Source organism: Thalassophryne amazonica, chromosome 14, assembly GCF_902500255.1.
Source record: "Thalassophryne amazonica chromosome 14, fThaAma1.1, whole genome shotgun sequence".
NCBI classification, from domain to species: domain Eukaryota; kingdom Metazoa; phylum Chordata; class Actinopteri; order Batrachoidiformes; family Batrachoididae; genus Thalassophryne; species Thalassophryne amazonica.
In genome coordinates, this window is record NC_047116.1 from 67,704,927 (window position 1) to 67,718,050 (window position 13,124).

The window sequence follows — 13,124 nt, forward strand, 5'->3', positions numbered from 1 at the left end:
TGAGTAGCTCCGAAATATCTCCTCTTATTGCTGCGAGGATTTCTGCCTTAACGTCAGCCATGGTTTCTGTTTCGTCTTCTTTGTTAGTCTGCGCTGCCTCGGAGTTAGCTTTAGCCGCTGCTTGGGTTAACTTTCCTTTAGGTTTGTAAGCAAAGTTTCGCAGGTCGGTCGCCGTCAGTCTCAAAAAAACATGCACAGGTGATTAAAACATCGAACTTGCACCTGTTTGAAGTTAAGTCAGCACCAAAAAGGAATTTAAAAAGAAGATTCAGTGGAGCTCCCCAAAACGCGACCTACTCCATTGGATGCTCGCCAGCGCCCCGAGTATATACTTTTAGTACATACTCAGTGCGCCCTGCACCATTACGCACAGCGATCAGTGAAGCACACGGAGAGCCTCTGATGACAATCTCACGTGCTCAAACAAAGAGTGTGTAACTATCAGGATTGCTCCACTAGTTTGCATGTGAATGTTACTGGATAACTCTGTTGCTTTCTCTGCGTAAAGCACTGTTTACCATATCAATGGACAACAAACTGCATAGACCATTTTGTTGTATTGTTCAAAATGTGCATTTGTGTTTATTGTTTATTAGACCCCATTCCTACCAGGCTGCTCAAGGAAGCCCTACCATTATTTAATGCTTCGATCTTAAATATGATCAATCTATCTTTATTAGTTGGCTATGTACCACAGGCTTTTAAGGTGGCAGTAATTAAACCATTACTTAAAAAGCCATCACTTGACCCAGCTATCTTAGCTAATTATAGGCCAATCTCCAACCTTCCTTTTCTCTCAAAAATTCTTGAAAGGGTAGTTGTAAAACAGCTAACTGATCATCTGCAGAGGAATGGTCTATTTGAAGAGTTTCAGTCAGGTTTTAGAATTCATCATAGTACAGAAACAGCATTAGTGAAGGTTACAAATGATCTTCTTATGGCCTCAGACAGTGGACTCATCTCTGTGCTTGTTCTGTTAGACCTCAGTGCTGCTTTTGATACTGTTGACCATAAAATTTTATTACACAGATTAGAGCATGCCATAGGTATTAAAGGCACTGCGCTGCGGTGGTTTGAATCATATTTATCTAATAGATTACAATTTGTTCATGTAAATGGGGAATCTTCTTCACAGACTAAGGTTAATTATGGAGTTCCACAAGGTTCTGTGCTAGGACCAATTTTATTCACTTTATACATGCTTCCCTTAGGCAGTATTATTAGACGGCATTGCTTAAATTTTCATTGTTACGCAGATGATACCCAGCTTTATCTATCCATGAAGCCAGAGGACACACACCAATTAGCTAAACTGCAGGATTGTCTTACAGACATAAAGACATGGATGACCTCTAATTTCCTGCTTTTAAACTCAGATAAAACTGAAGTTATTGTACTTGGCCCCACATTATTGTATGGCCTTGCCTTACAATATAAAGCGCCTTGGGGCAACTGTTTGTTGTGATTTGGCGCTATATAAATAAAATTGATTGATTGATTGTTTGAATCTTATTGTTGTACAGTCTTTCACACAAGACCTCAAATTACCTTTATAAAGTGTCAAAACAGTTGTTTATTATAGTTTGCTGTGTGTTTTGAATAAATGTGTGTGGAAAATTATTTTTCGCTTTATTTTTTCCTTGCCTATTATTTTTATTTCAATTATTTTTATTGATTTTTCCATTTGAGGGAAGGGTACAGAAAAAAGAGACAAGGATGTTCTGACATCAACCAGTGGACATGATCAGAATGTGATGAACATTTTACAGTAGACAATGTCTTCATTAAGACAGTGTGTTGGGGGTGACTTCCCCTTCCCTGACACACAATAGCCTTCTCAGTCTTACTCATTCATACCACAAGAGACGGAACGTACAAACACACGGGGGGGATTGGAATAATAACTAATACTCATAATTTAAAGGGGAAAAAAGGTCAACATCTCAGTATTTCATTGGTTTACAGCATCAGTATGTAAGGTACCTATATAATGTAGAAAGGGCTGCCAGGTTTTATGAAAGGCCTGTATAGAGCCCTTAAGGGAGAATCTGATCCTCTCAAGTCTCACACATTTTAAAATTTCTTGAATCCATCTATTATGTGTGGGTGGAGATGAGTGATTCCATTTAAGCAGTATAAGCTTCCTTGCCAGCAAAGTGGTGAAAGCAATAATGTTTTGTAAAGATTTGGACCAGCCAGGGGTTGGGGACAATCCAAAAAGAGCGACAAGGGGGTCAGGGTTCATTGTACAGCGAAGGACCTTTCCTAATGTAATGAAGCTGGCACGCCAAAAGTCGTTAAAGTCTGGGGCAGGACCAAAACATGTGCATGTGGTCGGCTGGAGACAGTTGACACCTGTAGCAAGAGTCAACTCTGTCTGGATAAATTTTAGCTAATCTTGCATTAGTGAAATGGCTCCTGTGTAAGATCTTGCACTGTAAAAGTTTGTGCCTAGCGCATATAGGGGAGGTGTGGACTAGACTAAGTATGCGATCCCATTGTTCCTCAGAGATTGTGATCCTGAGGTCCTGGTCCCAGATAGCCCTCAGGGAGGTCAGGTTCATCTTAAAAATTGTATCATATAACACTGACGTTAGGGATTTTTGTGTTGGGATTTCTGTGTTGTTTTGATTAAGAGAAGTGAATCCATCAAGGTTTCCGGGGGGCGATTGGGGAAGTGAGGGAACTGATTTTGTACAAAATGATGAATCTGGAAGAAACATAGAATAGGAATAGATGAGACTGAGGGAGAGTGAAATTTTTTGATAAGTCTGTAAAAGAGGGAAAAACACCATCAACATAGAGGTCATCAATAGTTTGCAGACCCTTGTTTGACCAGGATTTAAAGGCTGCGTCAGAACAGGATGTAAGAAATGAAGTGTTTTGGTAAACAGGAGCTAGTTTAGATGAGTGTAGGCCAAATTGTCTCCTAAATTGATTCCAAATTTTTAAGGTCTCTGAAACAATGGGGTTTTGTGCTATACATTTTGTTGGTACGGGTAGCTGTGAGCAGACCACTGACCATAAAGCGACAGGTGTGGATGCTAGCTCCATGCTGGCCCATAGTGGGCAATTATTGGGAGCAATCTTAACATTCCAGAAGAGGATTTTATTAATATTACTAGCCCAGTAGTATCAGCGGAAGTCAGGCAAGGCTAGCCCTCCGAGAGATTTGGGAAGTTGGAGAGTTGATCTCTTAATGCAAGCTTGTTTGTTGCACCATAAGAAGGAATTAACCAATTGATCAAGTGTGGGGAAAAAAAAGATTTGCGGATAAACAGTGGTATGTGTTCAAAAATATAGAGAAAGCACGGAAGTATTGTCATCTTGACCAGACTGATACGGCCCAGAAGTGACAGAGGTAAAGTGGACCATCTCATTAAATCTGATTTACATCGCTCCAACAGCGTATTTAAGTTTTTTGCAAATAAATCAGGGAGTGATTTTGTTATAATAATGCCAAGGTATTTTAGACCTTGGGTTGCTTTTGTAAAGGAGAAAAGAGTGGAGGGGAGAGTCTCTGCTGAAGAATTAATTGGAAGATACTCACTTTTAGGCAGGTTAATTTTATAGCGAGATAACCCCCTGAATTGTTCTAAGATATCCAAAATAGCTGGAAGGGATGAGGTTGGGTTACTGACATAAAGCAAGAGGTCATTTGCATATAGAGAAACTTTATGGGTAAGGCCAAATTGGGATATCCTTTCAAACTTCCTATCGCTACATAGCCACAAGGCTAATGGTTCAACAGCGAGAGCTGGACGTGCCTGAAACATCTCCCTAGGGAGGCACCCAGGGGGCACCCAGATGGCTGAACCGCCACAGCTGGCTCCTTTCAACTTGAAGGAGCAGCGGCTCTACTCCGACCTCCCCACTGATGACCAAGCTTCTCACCCTACCTCTAAGGGAGACACCAGCCACCCTCCTAAGGAAGCCAATTTTGGCCGCTTATACCTGCAGTCTAGTTCTTTTAGTCATGACCCAACCCTCATGACCATAGGAGAGAGTAGGAATGAAGATTGACCAGTTGATGGAGAGCTTTGGCTCAGCTCACTTTTCTTCACAACAGTACGGCAGAGTGAATGCAGTACCACCCCTGCTGTGCCAAATCTCTGGCCAGTCTCGTGCTCCATTGTCCTCTCACTTGTAAACAAGACCCCGAGGTACTTGAACTCAAGAACGCAAGACCGCATTCCCTACTCGGAGTAGGCAATCCATCGGTTTCCTGCTGAGAACCATGTCCTCAGATTTAGAGGTGCTGATCCTCATCCCAGCCACTTTACACTCGGCTGTGAACTTTGAAAAACAAAAATTGTCTGCATCGTATTGTAAATGAGTACAACAAGATTGCTGGTGTTTCTTGAAAACGACCTGCCATCTATATATAAAAACAGATCCATTAAGAAGGCGAGGTCGAGCTTGGATGATTCCAGTCACCCCTGTACCCTGAGTTCACAGTGCTTCCATCTGGTCGTAGATTTGAGACCAGAGATGTAAGACCAATGGGTAGAAGAAGTCTTTTATTCCCACTGTTACTAGATTTTTAAACACTATCAGATGAGTGGTTTTTAACTAGGTTTTCTTATTATTGTGTTATTATGTTTACTGTTTGGTGAGTTTTCACGCCATATTTAAGATCATGTTATGTTTATGTATGTATGAATGTGTTCTACTGCTGGCTGCAGAACAAATTGCCCCTGAGGGGCTAATAAGGACGACTTGATACTTGATACATTAACATTTGATGGACATAGCATTTGCTCTCTTCTTTAAAAATAACACACTGTACCTTTAATCCAGTAAGGTTTTCTTTCATGTTGACAGTTTAGCATTTTTTTCAACATTTTTGAGTGGGATTGCATACTTAAAAAACTATATATATATATATATATATATATATATATATATATATATATATATATATATATATAAAACCCTAATTGTCTTATTTGAACAAGAGCTAAATCTGGACTGATTTGATTGTCAAATCAGAATCAGGTTTATTTATTGCCAAGTAAGTTCTCACATACAAGTAATTTGATCTGGGGTCATTCGTGCATAAACAACAATAATAAGAAAAAATTCTGAAAGAAGTTAACGGGAAGAAGTAAAAGAGTAAATCTGCTCTATTGTTTATTTGATGAGGACAATGCACATTAATGAACACTTTGTACATTTTCATGCCTTAGTGTAAATATGCCAGATTTAGCTAAAAGCTACTTTCCATCTGTAGTCCTCAAAGCTCTTTTTATTGGAAGACTTTGACAGTTTTTTTTTTTTGTTTTTTTTTTTCGCTGTGCTCTCTCTGAGCTGCAGCATTGTTCTGTTGGGTTCTCTGCAGGCGAGCGGGTAGTTCAGCACAAACAGCCTGGCTGGATTTGAGAAAACTACCTGAGAGCAGAGCACAGTATAACGGCTCTCTGATAACACTATAATGGCATAACGCCGTTGTTCCATTGTCTGGTTAGAACCCTGTGATAACTTGTCTCCTTCCTGCAATTTGTCCAAAAGTCTGAACTATCCAAAAAATGCTTTCACACTGGACCATGGTTCAGTTTGATCCGGACCGAGACCACCACATTTGGTAGGACCAAATTTTGGTCTTTGCCTGCCCTTTTAAACAACATTGGTTACTGTTAAATTGTGTGTGTGTGTGTGGGGGGGGGGGGGTGATGGCAGAAAGGTGTGTGCTAACTTCCTCAGGATGTACACAAGGGTGTGTGACTTCTTAATCATGGGAAGCACTGATGTGTACAATTGAAATTAGGAGCAGGTTTGGTGATGATATATGTGGCTTGAAATGGTTTGGTTTGTCATTTTCTTTTATTTCCAAAGCTGCAGTCTGGTGACCAACAAAGCTGCAGCTGCTTGTGGATATTTAGCAACAACAAATTTAAATGCTGATAAATTCACCACTTGAAATCAGCTCCAGACTTTTATTTGCTCAATTCTAAATTACATAGTGAGGAAATAACTTGGGTGGCACCGTGGCTTAATGGTTAGTACTGTACGTCATACCAAAAAGGTCCAGGGATCACTTCCCACCTGGTTCTTTCTGTGTGGAGTTTACATGCTCTCCCCGTGTTCATGTCCAGCACACATGCAGCCAAGTGTCCAGGAGAGCTGTTCGGATAAGAACTCAACAGGAGCTTGGACAGAGAGCAGGACTGAAATTTATAATGACTTCAAATCCACTGTATTGTCAAGTTAATATCCTTAAATATCTAGGTCGCATCATGCTATGAAACTACCCTGGATAGCAAAAGCCAAGGCAAACAACTGGTCCACCATCACCTCTCAAAAGTAGTATCTGTCACAACCAGGTGATAGATTAGCTTCTTTTTTGCCTTTTCCAGTTGCTGGTGAAGTCAGCACTGGTGTACTGTGCACTGGTACCTTTACTGGAGCAGGTAGCTCAGTGGATGAGAGCTGGCCAACCAATATGTAGGTGATGTATATGATGTTATGATATAGGTTACTACAGTGGGGCAAATAAGTATTTGATGTACTGTCGATTTTGCAAGTTTTCCCACCTACAAAGAAAGGAGAGATCTGTAAGTTTTATTGTAGGTACACTTCAAACTGTGAGAGACAGAATCTAAAAAAAACAAAAAACATTTGAATATTTTAATACAGTGAATACTTTTAAAACAATACTTTATTGTCCTATAGGGATTGTATTGAATGTGGACTGTTGCTGCCACGTTGTGCAACCACAGTATAAACAGTGTGTTCCAGAGCAGACCAAAATAGTGGGTGGATACTGGCATTATCGGCCCACCTTTTATTATCAGCCCAACTTTACCTGATGTGAAGTATCATCATCTATACAAATTAATGTTGCATTCAGGGAATGTACTAGTAAGTGATTATAGTGGCTATTAATGGTGGAATAAAGGCTGTTCACTCTGAGTCACTTTAAAACGGTTTGTACCATAGAGCTGGGGTTCTTGCTGATCCAAAGATGGAGTAAGTGAGGTTTTTTCACTTTTCTGTTCAAATTGAAGTGTGCGATTAGAGATTGAGCAATGTGTTGTTGTATCAAAGCACAGGTTTTGTTACGCACCTGAATGATGCCTTATCACCAGTCTACATTTTCATTTAAAAACCAGACTAATTGACAAAGCCTTGGTTTTTCCTCATCTCAGGTGCAGTTGTATTCTGCTGCCATGCGATACCCATGCATGGGCACTGTGCCTGGCCACACTTCATTTTTAGACTTGGTGGTGATATGGCATAGGCTGTGAAAATGACACGTGTGCACCGCTGTGTACTGTTCCGTGCAGGTGGGATGTTGGGCCCCTAAACATACATGGGGGAATACATAATTCAAGTAACTGTGTTTTTCTCTACCCACCCAGGTGACTCGCTGACAGAATTCTACAAGCTGTGCTGTCGGAAGGAGTCTACGGAAGATGTTCTTGGAAGAACCCTGACAGAGGAAGAGAACAAAGGTTAGAGTACAGGTTGTATTTTTTAATCCAGACATAATCAATAGTTTATCTTATTCTGCTTCTGCTTTTAATGGCGTTTGTAAAATATTAAGAATAGTGCTGTCAGGTAATAAAAAAAGAAGTCTTGCTTGTGGAGGGGGGATATTGAGGGAGATTTTTACTAATCTGAAGTAAAATTCCAGCATTGAGGGACGCCTGGTGTTATTTCTGTTACATATGACACAGAGGTCTTATACAAGTTGTCAGGCATAGATTCTGCTTAAATCAGATGTTGAACATTAAATATCAAACACATAAAAATGTAAAAGATGGATAACACTTGATTTGACACTACATCGCCCCATTTATAATTATCCTACTGGATCCAAGTCCATTTCATTATCAAATCTGCCCATTGAACATTTAAATCTGGATGAAAAACATGATGAATCAAGCATTTTTAAGCTGTTTTGAACCTGTAATCCAGTAGTAACCTTCACGTCTAGTAGTATTCACTCTAACGTATAGCTTGTGTGTACGAAAGGGCCACAGTGTGTTGCTGAGGTCCCGATCTCTGGCTACCCTAACCAGAAAACTACAGTTTCTGAGGCATGTCACCTCAATATCATGCAAGCAAGCTGTGGAGTTCAAAAGTGCCAATATCTTCCCACTGCTCTGATTAATACCCCCTCATACATTGCCAGAATCACGAAGAATGGCGTCAGAATGACCAATCGGCACACATCAAAAAAGTGGGATTTCAGTTTCAAAACATTCTGACAGCCATCTGCGAGAGTCAGCATAGTTGGTCAAAATTGGCCGGCGGCCCTGAGTGTGACGCACATGTTCAAAACTCTCTGGGTGCCGTCGACATGGGACACCTATCCGATGGTGGTCCATGTGCAATCTGAGGACCATCTGAGCACAATTTACATATTCTGATGGTGGCAAAACAGGATCCAAAACGATTTGAGCACATATGAGGGAACCTCGAGATGGATCTGGCATGGCAAAGCCTGTCGGTATGACCTGCATGTGCCACATATAATGATGTCCAGTGTTCTAGCTATGGTGGGTGGCGCCAGGCGGTACCACCCAGTACTGTAAATTTCCGCCCGGTACTCGCATTCAAATTGGTTGTCCCACCCACCGCGGATTTTTCCAAAAAATGAACTGAAATGTTGCTGAAAAATGTACCATTTCGACCGCATTTCAAGTTTATACAGTCGTACTTTTGTTTTATTTTGCAGTTTCAACCAAATAATTAAAGAAAAAGAAATATACGAGGTCTGTCAGAAAAGTATCGGACCTTTTTATTTTTTCAAAAACCATATGGATTTGAATCACGTGTGATTGCATCAGCCAAGTATGAACCTTCGTGCGCATGCGTGAGTTTTTTCACACCTGTCGGTTGCGTCATTCGCCTGTGAGCAGGCTTTGTGTGAGCGGTGGTCCACCCCTCTCGTCTGATTTTTATTGCGAATAAATGTCTGAACGATTTGGAGCTTTGCTGCATCAATTTTTTCCAGAAACTGTGAGAGACCTCCAGGTGGACACCATTTCCAACGTGAAGGCTTTGTTGATCCAGGACGTCGTCTGACTTCCACAAAAAAAGGCAGAAGGCGTGGACATCAGCACTTTTTCAGCACATTCCACTGTTAAAGGAGTTTTTTTCATGGAAAGAAAAGCGGATGCGCGGAATTCCTCCGCACGTCTGTCTCAATGTGCCGAAAAAGTGCTGATGTCCGCGTCTTCCGCAATTCCTGTGCTAGTCAGAGGACGTCCCAGATAAAACACAGCGTCCAGTTTGGAAATGAACGGCACATTCCACTGTTACAGGAGTTTTTGTCATGGAAAGAGGAGCGGACGAATTCCACGCGTCGCGGTGGAGCCGCATGGCGCAAAGCAACACCGTGATGAAGCCTCACAGGACATGTTCTGGCATGTCCAGGCTCATCCACAATTTCTCGGTTAGTCACACGACTGAAAACCCCCGACAGCCGTCTGAAATCCATCTCAAAGCCGTCCCGTGAGACCAACACGGAGGTGGTTTTGTCCCGCGCCATGAACGGCACGGTGGCGCATCCGTCCGCTTTTCTTTCCATGAAAAAAATCCTTTAACAGTGGAATGTGCCATAAAAGTGCTGATGTCCACGCCTTCTGCCTTTTTTTGTGGAAGTCACACGACGTCCCGGATCAATAAAGCCTTCACGTTGGAAATGATCTGGTTGATTCAGCCTGTCGATCGGTACTCGGAGCGCGGCGCGCTCTCAGCAGCTGTGGGCGGGCTTTAAACCGGTTGGAGCACTCCTTAATCTGTGTAATCCCCATAAAATCGTCCCTGAAAGCCAACAGAATTTTCCGAATGGTGTCCACCTGGAGGTCTCTCACAGTTTCTGGAAAAATTTGATGCAGCAAAGCTCCAAATCGTTCAGACATTTATTCACAATAAAAATCCGCCGAGAGGGGTGGACCACTGCTCACACAAAGCCTGCTCACAGGCGAATGACGCAACTGACAGGCGTGAAAAAACTCACGCATGCGCACGAAGGTTCAAGCTTGGCTGATGCAATCACACGTGATTCAAATCCATATGGTTTTTGAAAAAAATAAAAAGGTCCGATACTTTTCTGACAGAACTCGTATTTCTTATTTTCTTCTTATCTAAGCACAAACAAGAGAGACATCAGCAGTCAGCTGCTTTCAGCACTCTGTGAAGCTGCAGAACGCTGAAAGCATTGATTAGAGCGGACAGAGACACACGCCGCTCTGACTTAAAGGGGAAAAAAAATCCTCCAGAAAAATGTTTGATAATCCAGAAATGCTTCTGTGTCGGCAGATGCTGATAATATATTCAGAAGTTTACGGCTTATTTTACAGTTTACAGGCTCCCTGTTTCTAAAAAGGTAGAAGGAACACAGACGGTGAGAGCAAGGGGGAGGGGGTCAGAGGAGAGAGAGTGAGAGGAGAGGAGGAGCAGGTGAGGAGCCTCAGTGAAAAACTGACAATCAAATCATTTCAGCTCTTGTTCATAAGGCAATTAGAGGTTATATTGTTTATAATAATAATAATAATAATAATAATAATGCTATCCCACTGAAACATGTTGGAAAAAAAACTGTCATGACAGAAAAACTTTGCCTGCTTCACAGGATTAAAAAGGTACAGTGTGTCATTTTTGAAGAAGAGAACAAATGCTATATGCCAATCATATATTAACGTGTTTTAAACTTTTCAATGGTATTTATTTTAACTTAGACTTTGACAGAAACATTTAAAGAAGAACTATTGTATTACAAATATTACAACATAATGTCATTTTTTGTCTATTATTCTTTCTTTCAGTGATCCTTAAACCACCTAAAATGAGTTAAAACAGGGCTCGCCAATAACGTTTTAGATGTATAAAACTCTATAGCTTCAGGGGGCACTGCCCCCTTGACCCCCACTGGTGAACCCCGGACCCCCAGCCGTGAGTCGCAATCACGTAATTTACCCAGCACTAAAATGGTTCTGCGAACACAGCGTTCCCTCCCACTCTGGTCCTGTGTTTGCCATCCAGACGTTTGGACATCAGACAGTCTTCAGCCCCTTTTATGGCCGTCTGACAGCAGTCTGTGTCATCTAAACGTTTGTCAACATGCGCTCTGGATGCCATCGTGCAGGTTTGGATGAGGTAATGTGAATGCGTTCTGACACTACTGACCATGCCTCTTTTTTCCCAACTGCACCGGATTATGCAATATTTGCCATTTTGGACTGGTTCCTGCACATTCTTGCTATGTGTGAAAAAAAAATACCACTGTGTGACCAAGAACTAGTTTGATTCACTGCAGTATTCCAAGACGTAACACACGAAACACTTTGTCTGAAATAACTGATGCTCGCACATGATGACAAGCTGGTGTGACTGCACACAGTGAAATAAAGAAAATATTCAAAATACATGTAACAACATGGATAAATGTATGAGAATGGATCTGATAAGTACAAATCTCATTCTCGGGATCCACCCTTTCATCCAGATCAGCAGTAGGATTTCACTGTATTGACGGCAGGCTCAGTTGATAGTTTCAAGTAGTTGGGTTGATTTGTTTTTGAGTAGTACCATACCACGGTATTACCCCCCCCCCATGGTCATTTTCCCCCTGTCTCTTCCCCCTAGGTCATTCTCCCCGGCCCTTTTACCCTCCGGTCATTTCCCCCCCGGGGAAGCAGAGCTGCAAGGGTGCCTTTACACTTGGCCCAAGATGTGTACCATCGCCGGGTACAGGAAGAAGGGCTTCAGGAGAGATATCCTGCTGATGCCCGAGCTCTCTGTTGCAACCAGGATGTTGCCTGCTCTGGCCTTTGTGCCACCAGAAGATGTGGTCACGTTGTTTGAGTTGGTTCAGGAGGGACTGCCTGAGGAGCTCCAGCCTGTGGTCGACTAATTTGAAGGCACCTTTGCCAGTCACCAAGTAGGAGAAACCGCAGGGGTCCAGTTTTCAACCTTGCTATATGGAATGTATCCGCCAGAATACAGGAAGGGCCGCCACACACAAACAACAGCATAGAAGGTTGGCACTGCCGCATGGTTGCTAGTGTCGGCTGTCACCACACAAACATCTAGATGTTTTTGGATACATTAAAGAAGGAACAAACAATGAACAGAGCTGCTGTTCACCAGTTGGGAGCCGGTGAGCCTGCCACACCACAACGCCAAGTGTATCGACCCCCAGAATTCAAACCATTGTGGCCAACTAGAGATCCTTTGGAGTTCAATCTACAGTACTGCCTGCAATTAGCAGCTATAGACAATGTAGTAAAAAAATATATATTTTGCATATGTGAAAAGATTTATTGATACAACACTTGCCAAATTATCAAATAATAATGTCAATTTTTCATGCTTGTTTTGTAAATATTTAGTTATTACAAATAAACTCCCAACAAAACAGGAATATGTTTTGTTTGTTTACTGTTGTATGTACAGTTTAAAAGGTAAATACAATGTAGTACAAATGAAAACATGCACAGGGGCGGTGGTGGGGGGGGTGTAATCAGGAAAAGTGCCGGGGGTAAGAAGACTAGGGGGAAATATCCAGGGGGGGAGAGCAGGGGGGAAATGCCCGGAGGGGACATGACCATTGGGGGATATGCCTTAGAACCTCGTACCACATGGGCACTTTCTTCAGCTGAATGTATTCAAAGCATCAAGTTCCTCATTTCACAATGGTCTTTCTCTTATGAAGACAGAACTGACAAAATAAACAAAGAAGCAAACAACCCTCAATTCATGAAAGCTTTGGTGTGTCCCTGCCTGTATTGGGCACCTCAGTCTTGTTTGTGGGTGGGCGCTAAAGGTGTAAAATATGAGGCATATGATGTAATTTCTATACTTTAGGGAAAAAATAGGGCATTTTCTCTGAGTTTTTGGGCAAATTACACGCAGTCAAAGTGAAAATCCAAAGAAAAAGTGACGATGCGGTGGAAAGTGGACATGTGTTGCGGTTTGTTTATGACCCAGAGCACAAACGTGGAGGGGGTTTAACAGGCGAGAGAACAGAGCTACTCTGTTTAGCTGTGTAGGCTAACACTTACTAACACGACGTCTCCCATCTGCCTCGTCTTCCCTTCTCTACTGGGAACCGAAAAAAAAAAAAAAATTCGTGACTGCTTTGGTGATTTCAGCCAAAAACAAAACAGTAC

General features: G+C 42.0%; 1 protein-coding gene across 1 annotated transcript in view; it reads left to right on the forward strand.

Moving 5' to 3' along the window:
* The window catches only part of rab3gap1 (RAB3 GTPase activating protein subunit 1), a 146,880-nt gene that overhangs the window by 49,579 nt on the left and 84,177 nt on the right, over window positions 1-13,124 (forward strand). Inside the window, exon 12 of the mRNA XM_034186125.1 lies at window positions 7,362-7,454. Coding sequence (XP_034042016.1) covers window positions 7,362-7,454 — 93 coding nt within the window. The remainder of the gene's footprint in view (window positions 1-7,361; window positions 7,455-13,124) is intronic.